Source organism: Staurois parvus, unplaced genomic scaffold (genome assembly GCF_062004578.1).
Source record: "Staurois parvus isolate SC_StPar_1 unplaced genomic scaffold, SC_StPar_1.0 ptg002994l, whole genome shotgun sequence".
NCBI lineage: Eukaryota > Metazoa > Chordata > Amphibia > Anura > Ranidae > Staurois > Staurois parvus.
Window position 1 is genome coordinate 1 of NW_028320790.1, and position 24,293 is coordinate 24,293.

The 24,293-nt window shown below is 51.6% G+C and overlaps 2 protein-coding genes across 2 annotated transcripts in view; both read left to right on the top strand.

The window, feature by feature from the left end:
• The first annotated feature begins 727 nt into the window (after positions 1 to 727).
• LOC149428735 (NADH dehydrogenase [ubiquinone] 1 beta subcomplex subunit 1-like) lies at positions 728 to 4,527 on the top strand. Its single transcript, XM_089667063.1, has 2 exons — positions 728 to 898; positions 4,379 to 4,527. Exons 1-2 carry the CDS (start codon positions 762 to 764, stop codon positions 4,410 to 4,412), a joined length of 171 nt encoding a protein of 56 aa, XP_089523189.1. The 5' UTR covers positions 728 to 761; the 3' UTR covers positions 4,413 to 4,527.
• Positions 4,528 to 11,942: 7,415 nt separating this feature from the next.
• Positions 11,943 to 24,293, top strand: part of LOC149428736 (ataxin-3) — a gene marked incomplete at its 3' end in the record, with an annotated part of 37,937 nt that continues 25,586 nt past the window's right edge. The window contains exons 1-2 of the mRNA XM_089667064.1: positions 11,943 to 12,082; positions 17,110 to 17,274. Of these exons, the coding sequence (XP_089523190.1) occupies positions 12,059 to 12,082; positions 17,110 to 17,274 (189 nt within the window). The remainder of the gene's footprint in view (positions 12,083 to 17,109; positions 17,275 to 24,293) is intronic.

Below are 24,293 nucleotides of genomic sequence, written 5' to 3' on the forward strand. Positions count from 1 at the left end.
GTGATGGGGGGACCAGGATGAGGGCCGTCCTTATGATCCAGGCAGGAAGCTGCAGTCCACTGACACCTAATAAAGTTATCAGCCCCAGCATGACCTGACTGTTTAGGCTGGAAGATGATGGGAGTTGTAGTTCCTCAGCAGCTACAGGTGGCATGGTGGTCATGTTGTGATCCTGGGAGACTTACAAGAAAGTAGGGCCGGAGGGGTTCTGGAGAGACAGATGATAGTGGGACCAGAGCGGTCCTTGGGAGGCAGTTGGAATAATAGAAGAAGAGGGGGGGCCCTGGAGGATGGATAGGGGGCAGGAACAGAAGGGGCCCCAGGAGGCAGGTGGAAGGGTGGAATTATGGGCCACCAAAGACAATTGGAAGTATAGGTCTGGAGAGATCCTCAGGAGAGGGTAGGACCTGTGATGGTCTCAGATAGAAGTCTCTCGGTATCTTGGGAAGACAAGTGAGAGAACATATCCTGTACCTCAATGTACAGGCCCCCCCCCCCCCCTCAATGTACAGGCCCCCCCTCTCAATGTACAGGCCCCCCCCCCCCTCAATGCACAGATTCCCCCTCAATGGACCTGTACATTGAGGGGGGACCCATACATTGAGACGGGGCCTGTGCATTGAAAGGGGACCTGTACATTGAGGCAGGTCCCCCCTCGACGCACAGGTCCCCCCTCGACGCACAGGTCCCCCCTCAACGCACAGGTTCCCCCTCAATGCACAGGTCCCCCCTAACATTTCCTCTTCTCTTTCTCAGGTATCATGAAGTTTCTGACCATTGTCCGGGAATGGTGGACCTTCTCCTTTCTGCCAGCCGGGATGCTGATTGGCTGGTATTTGGATCGGAGGGAAATAGATAAGTTGTCCACCTTCAGAAATAAAACCAAACTCTTCCAGAGGTGAGAGACTTTTCCTCGGACTGGCATACAACTTTCTCTGTTGTCCGGCTCCTCGGTTTGGTTGACGCCTCAATCGCTGGATGAGCGACGCACCTCTTGGCTTGTTGGTGAGATCCGTCCTGCAGCGTTTCCATCAACAAGGCAGCAACGTCTCGCCCATCCAGAAGGCGACAGAGCAACCTGTGCAAATGTTGTGTTCCCCCACCACAGCCATGTTTACTGATCCTGTTGTTGCCAGGTCACAAGAGTGACATCAACCAAACACTTGCACAGGGTAGTCTGAGTGCTCTCTGCAGTTCTTTTTCTGGGGTACAGCAGCCAGTCAAAGCTTTCACAACATCAGGAGGTGCTCTGACTGGCTCCTGCATGTATCTGTGTGATCAGGATATTCAGTGGCAAAGGCAGACAGGGGGTCCTGGGAAGGATATTTGCCTGCAGCTGTTATAGGGGGGGTGTATTGAGAGGGGACCTGTACATTGAGGCAGGTCCCCCCTCGACGCACAGGTCCCCCCTCGACGCACAGGTCCCCAAAAACACACGGTGACCGGCAAAGTCTATAGGTGCATTTTAACCCCTTGCCTATCGGGCACTTATACCCCCTTCCTGCCCAGGCCAATTTTCTGCTTTCAGAGTTGTCGCACTTTGAATGACAATTGTGCGGTCATGCAACACTGTACCCATATGAAATTTTTATCATTTTTTTGAGACAGGTAGAGCTTTCTTTTGGTGGTATTTAATCACCTCTGCTAAACAAACCAAAAACAAATGAAAATTTTGAAAAAAAAAGTTTTTCTTAGTTTCTGTTATAAAATTTTGTAAATAAGTAAATTTTCTCGTTCACTGATGTGCGCTAATGAGGCTGCAGAGATGGACACTGATAGGCTGCACAGATGGGCACTGATGAGGAGGCACTGGTAGGTGGCACTGATGGGCATTGAGAGTCATTACTGATGGGCACTGAAGTGAAGCGCACACACAGCCCACATAGTAAAACAGCACACAGTTAACCCTTTGATCGCCCCAGATGTTAACCCCTTCCTGCCCATAAGTACAGTGTCAGTGCTTTTTATTAGCACTGATCGCTGGAAGAAAGCAAATAAGGGGCGCACTCTCCTCGTGCATCACCGTGATAAAAAGGAATTGATTGAAAATGACAAAAGTATATACTCGCAAAGCAAGAGTCAAGCGAGCAAACAAGGAACCAATGTGACAGTCCCAGCAAACGGCGACGGGGTATGCTAACGCGTTTCGGGAGACGTACTCCCTTCCTCAGGGCTGGGCTTGAACATTTTCAATAAATTATTTTTTATCACCGTAATACACGAGGAGAGTGCGCCCCTTTTTTGCTTTCTTCCAGTAATATCAAGATTCCCCGATCTTTAGAGGGCTGCACCTCAACGAGTGACTGTTACCGTGTTTTTGGGATGCTTACAGACCTGAGCGCTGGTTCTCCTTGTTTTTCCTCCCAATTAAACCAATTAAGTTACACGTATTGGGATTTTTTTTTTTTTTGTAGCAAAGACATGGAGTAGAATACATTTTGGCCTAAATGTATGACGAGATTTGTTTTTTTAAATTTTTTTACTGGACATGTTTCTTCCCGCCCGGGTTTTTATTGCTGTCTGTGTCTCCATTAGCAAAGTAAAAGAAAATATAAAAATTTTGGGTTTTGCCCGGAAAAGTAATAGAAATCTTCCAATGGCGATGCTAGTTCTGATGATGTGGGGGGACCTCAAGGAATTCCCCTAATTTGCAGACGTTTCCTCTCATTTCCTGTTTTGGCTATGGGACAGGAAGTGAGGGCAATGCAGGCCATCTGTGGTCCGAATTCCGAACGATTTTCGTACAAAAATCGGACCTAAGAATAATCGGGCGATTTTCGCTCTGTTAGTGGGGCAGTGGCTTCGGCCAATTTTCGCGGTTCCTCCCTATTTCGTTTATCGGGCAAGCTTGAAAATTCATGAAAAACGACCGATTTTCAAAATCATTTGTGGCACCATCAGATTACAGAGCGAGCGACGTTTCAATTTTTCCTTCGGAATTCGAACCATGTATGGCCTGCATAAATCTCTACAATGGGACAAAAAAAATCTCATAGTGGTTATTAGCCTCCCTTGCTCTATTCAAAATAGGAAAAAAGTTTTGACTATGGGGCAGCACAGTGGCTAAATGGTTAGCACTTCCGTCTGGCAGTACTCGGGTTGTTGGTTCGAATCCCAGCCACGGCACCACCTGCCTGGAGTTTGCATGTTCTCCCTGTGCCTGCGTGGGTTTTCTCTGGGTACTCTGGTTTCCTCCAACACTCCAAAGAGATGCTGGGAGGTGAATTGGCTCCTGTCTAAATTGTCCCTAGTATGTGTATGTATGAATGTGAGTTAGGGACCTTAGATTGTACGCTCCTTGAGGGTTAGGGACCTTAGATTGTACGCCCCTTGAGGGTTAGGGACCTTAGATTGTGTACGCCCCTTGAGGGTTAGGGACCTTAGATTGTACGCCCCTTGAGGGTTAGGGACCTTAGATTGCACGCCCCTTGAGGATTAGGGACCTTAGATTGTACGCTCCTTGAGGGTTAGGGACCTTAGATTGTACGCCCCTTGAGGGTTAGGGACCTTAGATTGTACGCCCCTTGAGGGTTAGGGACCTTAGATTGTACGCCCCTTGAGGGTTAGGGACCTTAGATTGCACGCCCCTTGAGGGTTAGGGACCTTAGATTGCACGCCCCTTGAGGGTTAGGGACCTTAGATTGCACGCCCCTTGAGGGTCAGGGACCTTAGATTGCACGCCCCTTGAGGGTTAGGGACCTTAGATTGCACGCCCCTTGAGGGTTAGGGACCTTAGATTGTACGCCCCTTGAGGGTTAGGGACCTTAGATTGCACGCCCCTTGAGGGTTAGGGACCTTAGATTGCACGCCCCTTGAGGGTTAGGGACCTTAGATTGCACGCCCCTTGAGGGTTAGGGACCTTAGATTGTACGCCTCTTGAGGGTTAGGGACTGATGTGAATGTACAATATGTATGTAAAGAGCTGTGTAAATTGACGGCGCTATATAAGTACCTGAAATAAATAAATAGTTCTACTTTAACCCTTTTGCGCCGGCACCTCCCAGCCCTTTAAGAGGTTTCAGAAGCCAGGAGGCGGGGTGGGGTTTTAGGGTCATGTGACCGCCGTGATTTGCTGTCACGGCGGTCACATGATCGGAACAGGTCCCAATCTCAAGGGGAGATCAGGATCTTTCCGTAAGTCACGGACACGTGCTGGGAGCGCGCTCTCAGCACGTGTATTTTCAAATGGTACACAAATATACGGCCGCTTGGCATCAAGGGGTTAAAACAATTACATATGCTTCGTACATGCAGTTTAAAAAAAAAAAACTAGAATTGTTTCAAACCGTTTTACAACATCACTATGAAATTATTTGTAGCTCATAGCTTTATATTAGAAATGATTTACACTTCTAACGGTTCTTCATTTTTCTCTCAGAAATGAGCTCGAGCCAAAAAAAGATGGGGTGTAGAGATGAACGAAGAGATGGCGACCTATGGAAGCCGAATGTGCGATATCTTGTATAAAGTGTGTATTTTGGAACCAGCGCGTATCTGTTATATATAATAAATATGATTTTGATCATAGTTCTCTTCTTCTCTTCTGTTTTATTTCCTACTGAAATGTCTACAAAATGGTTAAAAAAAAACAACAAAAACACACATATACATACATACATACATACATACATACACATATATATATGATGTCCCTATGAACCTTAGACTCCCTCCAGAGTTGGTTGTGGCCAGCTCAGTGGATTGCTGTAGGAAAGTCCTGGATTCTTTCTTGGATACACAGAATATAACTGGATATAACATTTATAGGGAAAGTTGATCCAAGGAATATCCGATTGCCTCTCGGGGGATCAGGAAGGAAATTTGTCCCCTGCAGGAGGAGATTGGATCGTGCTTTGCTGGGTTTTTTTGCCTTCCTCTGGAGCACAGTGGCTAAATGGTTAGCATGTCCACCTGGCAGCACTTGGGTTGTTGGTTCAAATCCCTATCTATCTATCATGAATGCTGCTGCCAGACTCATCCACCTTACTAACTGTTCTGTATCTGCCATCCCTCTCTGCCAATCCCTCCACTGGCCTCCATTCAGTGTCCTCCACCCCTCTCTGCCAACCCCTCCACTGACCTCCATTCAGTGTCCTCCACCCCTCTCTGCCAATCCCTCCACTGGCCTCCATTCAGTGTCCACCCCTCTCTGCCAATCCCTCCACTGGCCTCCACTCAGTGCCCTCCATCCCTCTCTGCCAATCCCTCCACTGGCCTCCACTCAGTGTCCTCCATCCCTCTCTGCCAATCCCTCCACTGGCCTCCACTCAGTGCCCTCCATCCCTCTCTGCCAATCCCTCCACTCAGTGTCCTCCACCCCTCTCTGCCAATCCCTCCACTGGCCTCCACTCAGTGTCCTCCACCCCTCTCTGCCAATCCCTCCACTGGCCTCCACTCAGTGTCCTCCACCCCTCTCTGCCAATCCCTCCACTGGCCTCCACTCAGTGTCCTCCACCCCTCTCTGCCAATCCCTCCACTGGCTTCCCATTGCCCAACGGATAAAATTCAAAACGCTAACAATGACATATAAAGCCATTTATAACTCCACCCCAAATTACATCACCAATCTTGTCTCCAAATATCACCCAAACCGTCCTCTCCGCTCCTCCTACGACCTACTGTTCTCTAGCTCCCTTGTCTCCTCCTCTCATGCTCGTCTCCAGGATTTCTCCAGAGCTTCCCCCATCCTCTGGAACTCTCTATCCAAATTTATCAGACTATCACCTACTCTGCTCACTTTTAGGCAATCTCTGAACACCTCTCTCTTCAGGGAAGCCTATCCTGCAGTCAGCTAATAATGGAATCTTCTACTCTTCCTACCAGTCCATCCCCCACAGTTACTACCTTTTGTACCACTAGCCCCTCCCTCCTAGATTGTAAGCTCCAAGGATCAGGCCCTCCTATCCCTCTTGTATTGAACTGTATTGTCTCCCGTTGTATTGTAAAGTGCTGAGCAAACTGTTGGCGCCATAAATCCTGTATAATAATAATAAATCCCAACCACGGCACCACCTGCCTGGAGTTTGCATGTTTTCCCTGTGCCTGCGTGGGTTTCCTCCTGATACTTCGGTTTCCTCCCACACTGCAAAAACATGCTGGTAGGTGAATTGGATCCTGTCTAAATTGTCCCTAGTATGTGTATGTATGAATGTGAGTTAGGGACCTTAGATTGTACACCCCTTGAGGGTCAGGGACCTTAGATTGTACGCCCCTTGAGGGTTAGGGACTGATGTGAATGTATAATATATATGTAAAGTGCTGCGTAAATTGACGGCGCTATATAAGTACCTGAAATAAATCAACTGTGTCTATAGGATTCTTTTTTTTTTAATGGTTGAACTGGATGGACTTTTGTCTCTTCAGCCAGACTAACTATGTAACTATGTCACCTTGATCTATTTTGTCTTCAGTTGCAGTACATCCAGTGTACATAGAACATGACGGCACCACCTGCCTGGAGTTTGCATGTTCTCCCTGTGCCTGCGTGGGTTTCTTCTGGGTACTCTGGTTTCCCCCCACACTCCAAAGACATGCTGGTAGGTGAATTGGATCCTGTCTAAATTGGCCCTAGTATGTGTATGTATGAATGTGAGTTAGGGACCTTAGATTATATGCTCCTCGGGGGCGGGGACTGATGTGAATGTACAATATATATGTAAAGCGCTGTGTACATTGATGGCGCTATATAAGTACCTGAAATAAATAAACATGATATTTATAATCTGTTAAAGAAGAACTCCAGGTATGGATATCGGTCCAGTTTGGACCAACATAACTATACATCTACTATACCTGGCAGTTGCTTGTGGAAGCTGGAAATCCCTGAAGCAGACGCCACTACGCCACAATCTCCACTAGCTTTCGGGTCTCGCGCCTAGCGGCTGCTGTGCTGCAATCTGTACACCGTCAGCCGTTCAGCATGGGCCACATTCTCTGAATGGATGAAAAGGGTTCTTTGATTGGATGGGGTGGAAAGGTGGGGCAGAGAAGGTTTTGCATTCATTCAGAAATTGCCCTGAGATTGATTTATGAAAACTGGAGAGTGCAAAATCTGGTCTGCTAAGCATGAGCACGGTGGACACGGTCAACTGATGAAAAGAGACTTAGCGGGACTGAGATTGAGCTCTGCAGTCACTTTTGCAGCAGTTGTCTCCTTTCCTGGTCACAATCCTGTGAAATGTCTTTTTGGTAAGTTGACCACGTCGTGTTATGCTTACCGGATGATGTATTCCCGAAAACAATACGCCGCCATAACCTTCGATCCTGGACCTCGTGACACGGCAAATAAACTGGCGACTTCAGTCACGGAGGCACCAGCTCAGCAGCACCAACCATTTGCCCTCAGTAAGCTCTGACATGACTCTGCATTACCAGCAGCGCATGCAGTGAATGAGGAAAGTGAGGCTTCCCACCTGTTAGCTAGGTGTCTCATCACGCAGCGGAGGCAAAGCAATGTTACATCACTTCCGCTTTCACCGCCAAACATGGCGCCACTTTCACACCTGCAAATCATAGGAGTGTTTCCATAGTTTTGTCTAAACCCCTGTAACTCTGTGACGATTGTGCGCAATAGAGGCATGGACGCTGTACGTGACAGCCATCTTGTTAGGTCTTAGCCATGATGTCTCTCCTGTCCTCTCTCCTCCCCTTTTCTAGGAATGTATAGCTGTAAATGGAACGGAGGTCAGAAGGCCCTCCTATCCTAAATAAAACACGGATGAGCTCCAGGGCTGTAAACCACTAATTAGTCTGGTTCCAGGGGGGCTTCTTTGAAAAACCACTTTCCCCTGCCCGATCGTAACACAATAACTCAGTCAGTCATGACCTGTTAGGCCATTAGGGCTAGAGCAGGGGCGGACTGACCATTTGGAAACTCGGGCACTGCCCAAGAGCCCAGGGTCAGTAGGGGGCCCCATGAGATGCCCCTGGTACCTTTTTCATAAGCTTTTTTGAGTTTGGGCAAGGACACGGGCCCCATGATCCCCAATTGCCCGGGGGCCCCATGAGTTGTCAGTCCGCCCCTGGGCTAGAGTGTGCCATAAAACGTACATTCCACATGAGACATTTTTTATTACAATTCATCAAGTTTAGCAGGTACTGGGCACATTAGTATGAAGTATATATTCGGATACGTCATTTTAATATGAGTCACACAAGGCCTTACATGACTATATTAGCACCAAGGAGAGAAGAAGCAGGCTCTTCCCTCCTGAGTGACAAGGCTATGCTGTGTTTAGTATCCCTGCGTTTGAAATATAATTTGGAATAATAATCTGCCAGTTGCTAGGATGCTACCTGTACCTATTGAAGGTTATTGATCTTAGTATGAAATTGTAAGGGATTTGGTGATAACCTTGGCTCCGCCTAACACCCCTCCCCAAACTGGTTGGTTGGTCATTTGTTCTCAGGAGACACCCCTTTGATATGATAGAAAAAGACTGTCAGGTTGGAGAAAAGACAGCTCTCCTTTAACATCCCTGGCAGTATTCCCGTGTGTAGCTCGGGGTAAAGTTTCAGTACCACAAGCGGTAACCCCCCCCGAGCTACACTCGGGAATACACTGCAGCGTTACTCGGGGATCTCTTCTTCACTTACCTTGTCCTGCGCTCCCGCGATGTCCCCCCTGCAGTGTCCCCGGCAATGTCCTCCGGCCGATGCCGGCATCCGTCTTCCGGGTTCCGTTCCCTGCGAGTGTCAGGACAGAACTGGCGGTAAATTTGAAAACTACAAAAAGTGACATTCACTAAATACACTAAAATCACATAGTATAACATTCCTGTATCAAACCATTTCACATACATTGTGTCCCGAGTGCTTTGTCCGGCGCCCTGCCTGCATTTTTACTGTTCTTTCTGCCTGGAAACTGAGAAACGTCCATGGCGTCCAAAAAGCGTCCCTTTAGGTATGACGCGGTTTTAGACCGGCTAGAGAACAGCGATAGTAAATCAGAACCACTTGCAGAATTGAGTGATAATGATTGGTGGGGGAAATTCCTCATCGGACACTGAAAACGATTCTGCGACTTTGCTCAGCGATGTGCGAACTTGGCGCTATATTTCAAATTTCAGTGTTTTTTGTTTAATTATATTATTGAATTAAATTTATTATTATATTATTTTTTATGATTATTTATTAAAATTTATTATAATTTATGATTTCGTGTTTCAAATTTTATCCTCCCCGGGATGTTTACTAGACTCTTGTTCGGACAGATTTCAGTGAGTTATTCCTAAGAATTACAGCCTACAATAAAAAAACGACATATTTCCATGCAAAAAAAATGTACCGCTTTGAGCACAGAAATACTGACATCATCAGACCGCTAGGGAGGTTAACATCGATCAGGGACCATCTAAGAGACTTGAGAGACAAGTCTTGTTTGGACAATTGGACTTCGCTCTGTTGCACTTTGAATGACAATTGCACAGTCATGCAACACTGTACCCATATAACATTTTTATAATTTTTTTGTGCCAGAGCTTTCTTTTGATGGTATTAAAATGATTCTAAAGGCTTTTTTTTTTTAAAGAAAAACGTCTATACTCACCTGCTGTGTGCAGTGGTTTTGCACAGAGCAGCCTGGATCTTCCTCTTCTGGGGTCCCCCACCAGCGCTCCTGGCCCCTCCTTCCTGTCGGGTAGACTGATGAATAAACAAATGTTAGCTTAGCTCAGTGTTTCTCAACTCCAGTCCTCATGGACCCCCAACAGGTCATGTTTTCAGGATTTCCATTATTTTGCACAGGTGATTTGATCAGTTTCACTGCCTTAGTAATTACCACAGCTGTTTCATCTGAGGGAAATCCTGAAAACATGACCTGTTGGGGGTCCATGAGGACTGGAGTTGAGAAACACTGGTTAGCTATACACTAGTGGATGTTGTCACCTTCAAAATAGTCCCCTTGTGAAGCGACGCACTTTTCTAGACGACTATGCCACTGCCAGAACCATTCCTCAAATTTGCTTTCTGGAACGCTGCGCAGTATCTTTGTTGCGGAGCGCTGGATGTCCGAAATGTCATCAACGTTGTGTCCTCTTAAGGCTTTTTGAAATTTTGGAAACAGCCAAAAGTCGCAGGGTGTTAAGTCGGGAATAAGGTGGATGAGTCAAGTTTTAGAATGGATTTCTGTGCCAGGAACTCACAAACACTTATCACATCATGTGCAGGAGCATTGTCATGGTGGAGAATCCATGTGTCAAGCCAGAATTCTGATATTTCCTCCGGATTCCCATAAGTTTTTCTTTTTCACATTTGCATCAATTCTTTGTGTTTTTGGCTGCCAACTTCTTCATCGTGGACATCTTCCCGCCCCTCTTTACCCACTTCAATACCAGGCACTTTCACACCCTCCCTGCCCAGGCCGATTTTCAGCTTTCAGCTCTGTTGCACAGTCATGCAACACTGTACCCATATAAAAACTGTTATAATTTTTTTTGTGACACATAGAGCTTTCTTTTGGTGGCATTAAAATGATTCTAAAGGTTTATTTCTTTTTTTTTTTAAAGAAAAGAAGAAAACCGTGTCTATACTTACCTGCTGTGTGCTGTGGTTTTGCACAGAGAAGCCTGGATCCTCCTCATGTGAGGTCCCCCACCGGAACTCCTGGCCCCTCCCTCCTGTCCAGTTGTAAACAATACAGGTCTCTCTCCTGCCAGCAAGGACATGCTGCTTTGTATTTCTCTGCACAGCAGCATGTCTCCCTAGTAAAAAACACAGCACACAGTTAACCCTTTGATCATCCCAGATGTTAACCCCTTCCTGCCCCGTGCCATTAGCACAGTGTCAGTGCTTTTTATTAGCACCGATCACTGTATTGTGTCACTGGGGATGTCAGTGATAGTTAGTCAGTCCCCCCTCCCCCCATGTCAGAATGCTTGCCACAGTCCCGCTATAAGTCGCTGATCGCTGCCATTACAAGTATTAAATTTAAAAAAATATCCTAGTATATATACCGCCATTTGTAGACGCTATAACTTTCATCTAAAACAATTCATTTACACGGATTGGAATTTTTTTTAGCAAAGACATGCAGAAGAATACATTTTGGCCTAAATTTATGACAAATTTTGATTTTTAAAATATTTTTACTGGACATATTTTATAGCAAAAAGTCAAAATTATTGTTTTGGTTTTTTTAAATCCTATGTCTTTTTTTGTTCATAGCATAAAAAACGCACAGGTGATCGAATACCGCCGAAAGAAAGCTCCATTTGTGGGGAAAAAAAGATATAAATTTCATTTGGGCGCAGTGTTGCATGACCGTGCAATTGTCAGTTAAAGTAACGTATCACAAAAAAATGGCCTGGTCAGGAAGGGGGAGGGTAAATCTTCTGGAGGGTAAATGGTTAAAAATGAACATTTTCTACAAATGCTGAGATGTAATGCTTCAGGTAAAGACTTGAAACAATAAAAATTCCAGCATAGCCGAGTCAATACAAGTGAGTTCCCAGGTACTGCCACCACTGTGCTGTACACAGCCTGAGCAGAGGGAGGGACTGTGGGAGGGGCCTGGCAGTCTTCACCCAATACAGTGATCTACAGGAGGGGGCGGAGACAAGACCAGTCACCTTGTACAAGGAGAGGGAGCAGCAGTGAGCGGTCTTTATTACAGGAAGCCTCACCGTGGATGACGGCACAGATCTGGAAGAAATACACAAAGATCCCCAAGATTCAAGAATCCACGACTTGTATTGGTATATTATTTGATTGGCACAGTCCAGCTTAATAAAAAAAACTCTAAAAATGAGAAAAAAACGAAGAAAGCAGACAAAAGAAGATTATTGTCAGGTTTCTAGGCACCATGAGACAATTCAGCTCCGCTTTTCTAACTTCACGCTTCCCTCAGGTATTGGCTAGTTGCCAGGTTCAAATATGGCGGCCTCCGCTAACAGGAGTTGGGAAGTCCTATGCGTGTCATGTGACTTCTAAGCTGGTCAGCTGGCTGGAAGAGGGAGCGTGACCATGTGACAGGATACTAACACATCGATTGGACGGTTTACTACCGGCACAGCCGTGTTGTGTGCGGGAGGGGCGGGGCCTGCCGAGGAGACAAATAAACATGGAGGTGATCTTTCATGAGAAAGTAAGTGGGAGGGGAGAATGCCGGGGATCGGGGAGAGCTGTGGTGGGGGGCTGGGGACCCTCTGTGCGGGATTTGTTTATTACCCCACACCGAGGATGTGACAGGGGCCTACCTGGGAAAGAGACATCCCTGACCTCACCTGAGAGAGAGACCCCTGATCTCACCTGAGAGAGAGACATCCCCGACCTCACCAGAGAGAGAGAGAGAGACATCCCTGACCTCACCAGAGAGAGAGAGAGACACATCGCTGACCTCACCCGAGAGTGAGAGACCCCTGGCCTCACCAGAGAGAGAGACCCCTGGCCTCACCAGAGAGTGAGAGACCCCTGGCCTCACCAGAGAGTGAGAGACCCCTGGCCTCACCAGAGAGTGAGAGACCCCTGGCCTCACCAGAGAGTGAGAGACCCCTGACCTCACCAGAGAGTGAGAGACCCCTGACCTCACCAGAGAGAGAGACCCCTGACCTCACCTGAGAGAGAGACCCCTGACCTCACCAGAGAGAGAGAGAGACCCCTGACCTCACCAGAGAGAGAGAGAGACCCCTGACCTCACCAGAGAGAGAGAGAGAGAGACCCCTGACCTCACCAGAGAGAGAGAGAGACCCCTGACCTCACCAGAGAGAGAGAGAGACCCCTGACCTCACCAGAGAGAGAGAGAGAGACCCCTGACCTCACCAGAGAGAGAGAGAGAGACCCCTGACCTCACCAGAGAGAGAGACATCCCTGACCTCACCCGAGAGAGAGAGACATCCCTGACCTCACCTGAGAGAGACATCCCTGACCTCACCTGAGAGAGACATCCCTGACCTCACCTGAGAGAGACATCCCTGACCTCACCAGAGAGAGAGACCCCTGACCTCACCCAAGAGAGAGAGAGAGAGACATCCCCGACCTCACCAGAGAGAGAGACATCCCCGACCTCACCAGAGAGAGAGACATCCCCGACCTCACCAGAGAGAGAGACATCCCCGACCTCACCAGAGAGAGAGACATCCCCGACCTCACCAGAGAGAGAGACATCCCCGACCTCACCAGAGAGAGAGACATCCCCGACCTCACCAGAGAGAGAGACATCCCCGACCTCACCAGAGAGAGAGAGAGACATCCCCGACCTCACCAGAGAGAGAGAGACATCCCCGACCTCACCAGAGAGAGAGAGAGAGACATCCCCGACCTCACCAGAGAGAGAGAGAGACATCCCCGACCTCACCAGAGAGAGAGAGAGACATCCCCCGACCTCACCAGAGAGAGAGAGAGACATCCCCGACCTCACCAGAGAGAGAGAGAGACATCCCCGACCTCACCAGAGAGAGAGAGAGACATCCCCGACCTCACCAGAGAGAGAGAGAGACATCCCCGACCTCACCAGAGAGAGAGAGAGACATCCCCGACCTCACCAGAGAGATAGAGAGACATCCCCGACCTCACCAGAGAGAGAGAGAGACATCCCCGACCTCACCAGAGAGAGAGAGAGACATCCCCGACCTCACCAGAGAGAGAGAGAGACATCCCCGACCTCACCAGAGAGAGAGAGACATCCCCGACCTCACCAGAGAGAGAGAGACATCCCCGACCTCACCAGAGAGAGAGAGAGAGACATCCCCGACCTCACCAGAGAGAGAGAGAGAGACATCCCCGACCTCACCAGAGAGAGAGAGAGAGAGACATCCCCGACCTCACCAGAGAGAGAGAGAGACATCCCCGACCTCACCAGAGAGAGAGAGAGAGACATCCCCGACCTCACCAGAGAGAGAGAGAGAGAGACATCCCCGACCTCACCAGAGAGAGAGAGAGAGAGAGACATCCCCGACCTCACCAGAGAGAGAGAGAGAGACATCCCCGACCTCACCAGAGAGAGAGAGAGACATCCCCGACCTCACCAGAGAGAGACATCCCTGACCTCACCAGAGACAGAGAGAGAGAGAGAGACACCCCTGACCTCACCAGAGAGAGAGAGACACCCCTGACCTCACCAGAGAGAGAGAGACACCCCTGACCTCACCAGAGAGAGAGAGACACCCCTGACCTCACCAGAGAGAGAGAGACACCCCTGACCTCGCCTGAGAGAGAGACACCCCTGACCTCGCCTGAGAGAGAGACATCCCTGACCTCGCCTGAGAGAGAGACATCCCTGACCTCGCCTGCGAGAGAGAGACATCCCTGACCTCGGCCGCGAGAGAGAGACATCCCTGACCTCGGCCGCGAGAGAGAGACATCCCTGACCTCGGCCGCGAGAGAGAGACATCCCTGACCTCGGCCGCGAGAGAGAGACATCCCTGACCTCGGCCGCGAGAGAGAGACATCCCTGACCTCGGCCGCGAGAGAGAGACATCCCTGACCTCGGCCGCGAGAGAGAGACATCCCTGACCTCGGCCGCGAGAGAGAGACATCCCTGACCTCGGCCGCGAGAGAGAGACATCCCTGACCTCGGCCGCGAGAGAGAGACATCCCTGACCTCGGCCGCGAGAGAGAGACATCCCTGACCTCGGCCGCGAGAGAGAGACATCCCTGACCTCGGCCGCGAGAGAGAGACATCCCTGACCTCGGCCGCGAGAGAGAGACATCCCTGACCTCGGCCGCGAGAGAGAGACATCCCTGACCTCGGCCGCGAGAGAGAGACATCCCTGACCTCGGCCGCGAGAGAGAGACATCCCTGACCTCGGCCGCGAGAGAGAGACATCCCTGACCTCGGCCGCGAGAGAGAGAGACATCCCTGACCTCGGCCGCGAGAGAGAGAGACATCCCTGACCTCGGCCGCGAGAGAGAGAGACATCCCTGACCTCGGCCGCGAGAGAGAGAGACATCCCTGACCTCGCCCGAGAGAGAGACATCCCTGACCTCGCCCGAGAGAGAGACATCCCTGACCTCGCCCGAGAGAGAGACATCCCTGACCTCGCCCGAGAGAGAGACATCCCTGACCTCGCCGAGAGAGAGAGACATCCCGACCTCGCCCGCGAGAGAGAGAGACATCCCGACCTCGCCCGCGAGAGAGAGAGACATCCCGACCTCGCCCGCGAGAAAGAGAGACATCCCGACCTCGCCCGCGAGAGAGAGAGACATCCCGACCTCGCCCGCGAGAGAGAGAGACATCCCGACCTCGCCCGCGAGAGAGAGAGACATCCCGACCTCGCCCGCGAGAGAGAGAGACATCCCGACCTCGCCCGCGAGAGAGAGAGACATCCCGACCTCGCCCGCGAGAGAGAGAGACATCCCGACCTCGCCCGCGAGAGAGAGAGACATCCCGACCTCGCCCGCGAGAGAGAGAGACATCCCGACCTCGCCCGCGAGAGAGAGAGACATCCCGACCTCGCCCGCGAGAGAGAGAGACATCCCGACCTCGCCCGCGAGAGAGAGAGACATCCCGACCTCGCCCGCGAGAGAGAGAGACATCCCGACCTCGCCCGCGAGAGAGAGAGACATCCCGACCTCGCCCGCGAGGGAGAGAGACATCCATGTCCTCGCCCGCGAGGGAGAGAGACATCCCTGACCTCGCCCGCGAGAGAGAGACATCCCTGGCCTCGCCCGCGAGAGAGAGAGAGAGAGAGAGACATCCCTGACCTCGCCCGCGAGAGAGAGAGACATCCCTGACCTCGCCCGCGAGAGAGAGAGACATCCCTGACCTCGCCCGCGAGAGAGAGAGAGAGACATCCCTGACCTCGCCCGCGAGAGAGAGAGAGACATCCCTGACCTCGCCCGCGAGAGAGAGAGAGACATCCCTGACCTCGCCCGCGAGAGAGAGAGACATCCCTGACCTCGCCCGCGAGAGAGAGAGACATCCCTGACCTCGCCCGCGAGAGAGAGAGACATCCCTGACCTCGCCCGCGAGAGAGAGACATCCCTGACCTCGCCCGCGAGAGAGAGAGACATCCCTGACCTCGCCCGCGAGAGAGAGAGACATCCCTGACCTCGCCCGCGAGAGAGAGAGAGAGACACATCCCTGACCTCGCCCGCGAGAGAGAAAGAGACATCCCTGACCTCGCCCGCGAGAGAGAGAGACATCCCTGACCTCGCCCGCGAGAGAGAGAGACATCCCTGACCTCGCCCGCGAGAGAGAGAGACATCCCTGACCTCGCCCGCGAGAGAGAGAGACATCCCTGACCTCGCCCGCGAGAGAGAGAGACATCCCTGACCTCGCCCGCGAGAGAGAGACATCCCTGACCTCGCCCGCGAGAGAGACATCCTTGACCTCGCCTGCGAGAGAGAGAGACATCCCTGACCTCGCCCGCGAGAGAGAGAGACATCCCGGACCTTGCCAGAGAGAGGCATCCCTAACCTCGCCAGAGAGAGAGACATCCCGGACCTCGCCAGAGAGAGAGAGAGAGACATCCCGGACCTCGCCAGAGAGAGAGAGAGAGAGACATCCCTGACCTCGCCAGAGAGAGAGAGAGAGAGAGAGAGACATCCCTGACCTCGCCAGAGATAGAGAGAGAGACATCCCTGACCTCGCCCGAGAGAGAGACACCTCCCTGACCTCGCCCGAGAGAGAGAGACATCCCTGACCTCGCCCGAGAGAGAGAGAGACATCCCTGACCTCGCCCGAGAGAGAGAGACATCCCTGACCTCGCCCGAGAGAGAGACATCCCTGACCTCGCCCGAGAGAGAGAGACATCCCTGACCTCGCCCGAGAGAGAGAGACATCCCGGACCTCGCCCGAGAGAGAGAGAGACATCCCGGACCTCGCCCGAGAGAGAGATATATCCCTGACCTCGTCAGAGAGAGAGAGAGAGAGAGACATCCCTGACCTCGCCTGAGAGAGGGAGAGACATCCCTGACCTCGCCTGAGAGAGGGAGAGACATCCCTGACCTCGCCTGAGAGAGGGAGAGACATCCCTGACCTCGCCTGAGAGAGGGAGAGACATCCCTGACCTCGCCTGAGAGAGGGAGAGACATCCCTGACCTCGCCTGAGAGAGAGAGACATCCCTGACCTCGCCTGAGAGTGGCTCATGGGGCCCTTCCTACCTACAACCTCATCCACACTTCTGGTTGGACGGATCCTTTAATGTATGATTTCCCTTTGTGTGTTCCAGCAAGAAGGCTCGCTGTGCGCCCAGCACTGTCTGAACAACCTGCTGCAAGGAGAATACTTCAGCCCCGTGGAGTTATCTTCTATCGCCATGCAGCTGGATGAGCAGGAGAGGATGAGAATGGCGGAGGGAGGGGTGCAAAGTACGGAATACAGGACCTTCATGCAGGTACACGTTCTTGTTTCCAGAAAGATTCAGATTAACCCTTTAATTTCCAAAGGTAAAACAAACCTTAACCACTTCCAGTCCGGACACTCTCCCCCCCTTCCAGTCCGGACACTTCCCCCCCCTTCCAGTCCGGACACTTTCCCCCCCTCCCAGTCCGGACACTTTCCCCCCCTTCCAGTCCGGACACTTTCCCCCCCTTCCAGTCCGGACACTTTCCCCCCCTCCCAGTCCGGACACTTTCCCCCCCTTCCAGTCCGGACACTTTCCCCCCCTTCCAGTCCGGACACTTTCCCCCCCTCCCAGTCCGGACACTTTCCCCCCCTCCCAGTCCGGACACTTTCCCCCCCTTCCAGTCCGGACACTTTCCCCCCCTTCCAGTCCGGACACTTTCCCCCCCTTCCAGTCCGGACACTTTCCCCCCCTCCCAGTCCAGACACTTTCCCCCCCTTCCAGTCCGGCCCCTCCCCCCCCTTCCAGTCTGGACACTCCCCCCCCTTCCAGTCTGGACACTCCCCCCCCTTCCAGTCTGGACACTCCCCCCCCTTCCAGTCTGGACACTCCCCCCCCCTTCCAGTCTGGACACTCCCCCCCCCCCTTCCAGTCTGGACACTCCCCCCCCCCTTCCAGTCTGGACACTTCCCCCCCCCTTCCAGTCTGGACACTTCCCCCCCCCTTCCAGTCTTGACACTTCCCCCCCCCCTTCCAGTCTGGACACTTCCCCCCCCCTTCCAGTCTGGACACTTCCCCCCCCCTTCCAGTCTGGACACTTCCCCCCCCCTTCCAGTCTGGACACTTCCCCCCCCCCCTTCCAGTCTGGACACTTCCCCCCCCCCCCTTCCAGTCTGGACACTCCCCCCCCCCTTCCAGTCTGGACACTTCCCCCCCCCTTCCAGTCTGGACACTTCCCCCCCCCTTCCAGTCTTGACACTTCCCCCCCCCTTCCAGTCTGGACACTTCCCCCCCCCCTTCCAGTCTGGACACTTCCCCCCCCCTTCCAGTCTGGACACTTCCCCCCCCCCCCTTCCAGTCTGGACACTTCCCCCCCCCCCCCCTTCCAGTCTGGACACTTCCCCCCCCCCCTTCCAGTCTGGACACTTCCCCCCCCCCCTTCCAGTCTGGACACTTTCCCCCCCCCCCCCCCTTCCAGTCTGGACACTTCCCCCCCCCCCTTCCAGTCTGGACACTTTCCCCCCCCCCCCCCTTCCAGTCTGACACTTCCCCCCCCCCCCCTTCCAGTCTGGACACTTCCCCCCCCCCCCTTCCAGTCTGGACACTTCCCCCCCCCCCCTTCCAGTCTGGACACTTCCCCCCCCCCCCCTTCCAGTCTGGACACTCCCCCCCCCCCCCCCTTCCAGTCTGGACACTCCCCCCCCCCCCTTCCAGTCTGGACACTCCCCCCCCCCCCCCCTTCCAGTCTGGACACTTCCCCCCCCCCCCCTTCCAGTCTGGACACTTCCCCCCCCCCCCTTCCAGTCTTGACACTTCCCCCCCCCCCCCTTCCAGTCTTGACACTTCCCCCCCCCCCCTTTCAGTCCGGACACTTTCCCCCCCTCCCAGTCCAGACACTTTCCCCCCCTTCCAGTCCGGCCCCTCCCCCCCCTTCCAGTCCGGCCCCTCCCCCCCCCTTCCAGTCTGGACACTCCCCCCCCTTCCAGTCTGGACACTCCCCCCCCTTCCAGTCTGGACACTCCCCCCCCTTCCAGTCTGGACACTCCCCCCCCTTCCAGTCTGGACACTCCCCCCCCCTTCCAGTCTGGACACTCCCCCCCCCTTCCAGTCTGGACACTCCCCCCCCCCTTCCAGTCTGGACACTCCCCCCCCCCCCCTTCCAGTCTGGACACTTCCCCCCCCCTTCCAGTCTGGACACTTCCCCCCCCCCTTCCAGTCTTGACACTTCCCCCCCCCCTTCCAGTCTGGACACTTCCCCCCCCCCTTCCAGTCTGGACACTTCCCCCCCCCCCCCTTCCAGTCTGGACACTCCCCCCCCCCTTCCAGTCTGGACACTCCCCCCCCCCCCCCCTTCCAGTCTGGACACTTCCCCCCCCCTTCCAGTCTGGACACTTCCCCCCCCCTTCCAGTCTTGACACTTCCCCCCCCCCTTCCAGTCTGGACACTTCCCCCCCCCCCTTCCAGTCTGGACACTTCCCCCCCCCTTCCAGTCTGGACACTTCCCCCCCCCCCCTTCCAGTCTGGACACTTCCCCCCCCCCCCCCTTCCAGTCTGGACACTTCCCCCCCCCCTTCCAGTCTGGACACTTCCCCCCCCCCTTCCAGTCTGGACACTTCCCCCCCCCCCCCTTCCAGTCTGGACACTTCCCCCCCCCCCTTCCAGTCTGGACACTTCCCCCCCCCCCTTCCAGTCTGGACACTTTCCCCCCCCCCCCCTTCCAGTCTGGACACTTCCCCCCCCCCCCTTCCAGTCTGGACACTTCCCCCCCCCCCTTCCAGTCTGGACACTCCCCCCCCCCCCTTCCAGTCTGGACACTTCCCCCCCCCCCCTTCCAGTCTGGACACTTCCCCCCCCCCCCTTCCAGTCTTGACACTTCCCCCCCCCCCCTTTCAGTCCGGACACTCTCCCCCCCTTCCAGTCCGGACACTCTCCCCCCCTTCCAGTCCGGACACTCTCCCCCCCTTCCAGTCCGGACACTCTCCCCCCCTTCCAGTCCGGACACTCTCCCCCCCTTCCAGTCCGGACACTCTCCCCCCCTTCCAGTCCGGACACTCTCCCCCCCTTCCAGTCCGGACACTCTCCCCCCCTTCCAGTCCGGACACTCTCCCCCCCTTCCAGTCCGGACACTCTCCCCCCCTTCCAGTCCGGACACTCTCCCCCCCTTCCAGTCCGGACACTCTCCCCCCCTTCCAGTCCGGCCCCTCCCCCCCTTCCAGTCCGGCCCCTCCCCCCCTTCCAGTCCGGCCCCTCCCCCCCCTTCCAGTCTGGACACTTCCCCCCCCCCCCTTCCAGTCTGGACACTCCCCCCCCCCCTTCCAGTCTGGACACTTCCCCCCCCCCCCTTTCCAGTCTGGACACTTCCCCCCCCCCCCTTCCAGTCTGGACACTTCCCCCCCCCCCCCCTTCCAGTCTGGACACTTCCCCCCCCCCCCCTTCCAGTCTGGACACTTCCCCCCCCCCTTCCAGTCTGGACACTCCCCCCCCCCCCCCCCCTTCCAGTCCGGACACTTTCCCCCCCTTCCAGTCCGGACACTTTCCCCCCCTTCCAGTCCGGACACTTTCCCCCCCTTCCAGTCCGGACACTTTCCCCCCCTTCCAGTCCGGACACTTTCCCCCCCTTCCAGTCCGGACACTTTCCCCCCCTTCCAGTCCGGACACTTTCCCCCCCTTCCAGTCCGGACACTTTCCCCCCCTTCCAGTCCGGACACTTTCCCCCCCTTCCAGTCCGGACACTTTCCCCCCTTCCAGTCCGGACACTTTCCCCCCCTTCCAGTCCGGACACTTTCCCCCCCTTCCAGTCCGGACACTTTCCCCCCCTTCCAGTCCGGACACTTTCCCCCCCTTCCAGTCCGGACACTTCCCCCCCCCCCCCTTCCAGTCCGGACACTTTCCCCCCTTCCTGTCCAGGCCAATTTTCAGCTTTCAGCGCTATCACACTTTCAATGACAATTGCGCGGTCATGCAACACTGTACCCATATGAATTTTTAAGCATTTTTTTTGAGACAGATAAAGCTTTATTTTGGTGGTATTTATTCACCTCTGGGATTTTAATTTTTTTTGCTATATAAATGAAAAAGTCCAAAAATTTTGAAAAAAAAATGTTTTTCTTATAAAATTTTGCAAATAAATAATCTTATTTCATAAATCTTGGCCAAAATTTCTTCAGTTATCTTTTTTAGTAAAAAAAAAAAAAAAACCCAAATTAGTTTCTAACCAAAAATTATAATTTTTTAAGAATTTTTTTTACACTTTTATTTTATTTTTTTATATTATTTGTTTTTTTTTTTTTACATACTGTCACGCTAGCAGTACAGTGTCTCCATGGTGACACTGTACTACTTGTGGGGGGTGATGAAAAATTTTTTTTTTTACACTGATTGCTTTTATACCCATAAAGGCTGTAAAAGCAATAATTTTTCCTTCTCTCTACAGCTGTATTCCTGCAGTCATTGAGAAATACTGTGAGAGCTGTGATTGGTCACAGCTTGTCACATGGTACAAGGCTGTTGTGAATGGCCCCGTACCATGTGATCTCTGTGATCATTCACAGATTCCACACGTAGTAAGTAGTAGTCAGAAGTGACATCTGTTCATGTGATCACTGATTGGCCAATCAGTGATCACATGATTGGGACCTCACACAAAGGTCCCATACAGCGATCGGTGTTCTGCTGTGTCCCAGGGAGCGCGCACAATCCAAAATGGCAGGCGCCGTTTATAAACGACAAGCCAACCCTGCACTGCCACCGTCTGGCCGTTTATATACAGCGGCCAGACGGCAAGTGGTAACATCTGACTCCGGATTTGTAAGTCTGGCTTGTGTTGGTGAAACTGAATCTATCATCGCAACTACTCGGTTCATCCGGGTGAAATATATCGCATTCATCTCAGCCTTCATTTGGTGATAAATGTAATGAAATAATAATGAAAACCTCTATTTTGTATTTTTTTTTTTTTTTTTACTGCCAAAAAAATACTGACTCCAACACCAACCTACAGAGCTCGGCATAACTGAGTACACCAACACATCTGTCTGAAAAACTTTACTTTCCTTTCAGAATCAAAATGTTCTATGGGACACTATACCAGGGCTTCAAATGTCAAGTCCTGAGCTACTAGCCAGGCCTTAGAGTTACTCGCCACCAACAAACACACACAAACAGAGACACCTGTACACACACACACAGACATGTACACAAACAAACATGTACACACATACAGACACGCATACACACAGATACATGTACACACACGCAGAGACACATGTACACATACACACACAGAAACATATACACACATACAGACGCATACACACAGGTACATGTACACACACACACACAGACACATGTACACACACAGGCACGTACAGACACGCATACACACAGATACATGTACACACAGGCACAGAGACACATGTACACATACACACACAGAAACATGTACACACATACAGACGCATACACACAGATACATATACACACACACATACAGACACCTGTATACACACACAGGCACGTACAGACACGCATACACACAGATACATGTATATGCACAGAAATACACACACGTATATACACACATGTATATGCACACACACATGTATATACACACACACACACACGCATATGCACACACACACGTACAGTGGGGATCGAAAGTTTGGGCACCCCAGCTAAAAATTTAATGTGCATAAAGAAGCCAAGGAAAGATGGAAAAATCTCCAAAAGGCATCAAATTACAGATTAGACATTCTTATAATATGTCAACAAAAGTTAGATTTTATTTCCATCATTTACACTTTCAAAATAACAGAAAACAAAAAAATGGCGTCTGCAAAAGTTTGGGCACCCTGCAGAATTTATAGCATGCACTGCCCCCTTTGCCAAGCTGAGACCTGCCAGTGTCATGGTTTGTTCTCAATCATCGTCTGGGAAGACCAGGTGATGTCACTCTCAAAGGTTTTAAATGCCCAGACTCATCTGACCTTGCCCCAACAATCAGCACCATGGGTTCTTCTAAGCAGTTGTCTAGAAAACTGAAACTGAAAATAGTTGATGCTCACAAAGCTGGAGAAGGCTATAAGAAGATAGCAAAGCGTTTTCAGATGTCAATATCCTCTGTTCGGAATGTAATTAAGAAATGGCAGTCATCAGGAACAGTGGAAGTTAAAGCAAGATCTGGAAGACCAAGAAAAATATCAGACAGAACAGCTCGCAGGATTGTGAGAAAAACAATTCAAAACCCACGTTTGACTGCACGATCCCTCCAGAAAGATCTGGCAGACACTGGAGTTGTGGTCACTATTCCACTATAAAGAGATACTTGTACAAATATGGTCTTCATGGAAGAGTCATCAGAAGAAAACCTCTTCTACGTCCTCACCACAAAAATCATCGTTTGAACTTTGCAAATGAACATATAGACAAGCCTGATGCATTTTGGAAACAAGTTCTGTGGACCGATGAGGTTAAAATGGAACTTTTTGGCCGGAATGAGCAAAGGTACGTTTGGAGAAGAAGGGGCACAGAATTGAATGAAAAGAACCTCTGTCCAACTGTTAAGCATGGGGTTGGACCAATCATGCTTTGGGGTTGTGTTGCAGCCAGTGGCACAGGGAACATCTCACGAGTAGAAGGAAAAATGGATTCAATAAAATTTCAGCAAATTTTGGATGGTAACTTGATGCCATCTGTGAAAAAGCTGAAGTTAAAGAGAGGATGGCTTCTACAAATGGATAATGATCCTAAACACACCTCGAAATCCACGGGGGATTACATCAAGAGGCGTAAACTGAAGGTTTTGCCATGACCTTCACAATCTCCTGACCTCAACATAATTGAAAATCTATGGATAGACCTTAAAAGAGCCGTGCGTGACAGACAGCCCAGAAATCTCAAAGAACTGGAAGACTTTTGTAAGGAAGAATGGGCAAAGATACCTCAAACAAGAATTGAAAGACTCTTGGCTGGCTACAAAAAGCGTTTACAAGCTGTGATACTTGCCAAAGGGGGCAGTACAAGATATTAACTCTGCAGGAGGCCCAAACTTTTGCAGACGCCATTTTTTTGTTTTCTGTTATTTTGAAAGTGTAAATGATAGAAATAAAATCTAACTTTTGTTGACATATTATAAGAATGTCTAATCTGTAATTTGATGCCTTTTGGAGATTTTTCCATCTTTCCTTGGCTTCTTTATGCACATTAATACAAATTTTTAGCTGGGGTGCCCAAACTTTCCATCCCCACTGTACAAGTACATACACACACATGTACACACACACGCACATGTACACACACACACACACACGTACATGTACACAGACACATGTACACACACGTACATGTACATA

Coding starts and splice junctions, on each gene's coding strand:
- LOC149428735 (XM_089667063.1), top strand. CDS start 762: ATGAAGTTTCTGACCATTGTCCGGGAATGGTGGACCTTCTCCTTTCTG. Junction 899..4,378: donor AAAACCAAACTCTTCCAGAG/GTGAGAGACTTT, acceptor TTTTTCTCTCAG/AAATGAGCTCGAGCCAAAAA.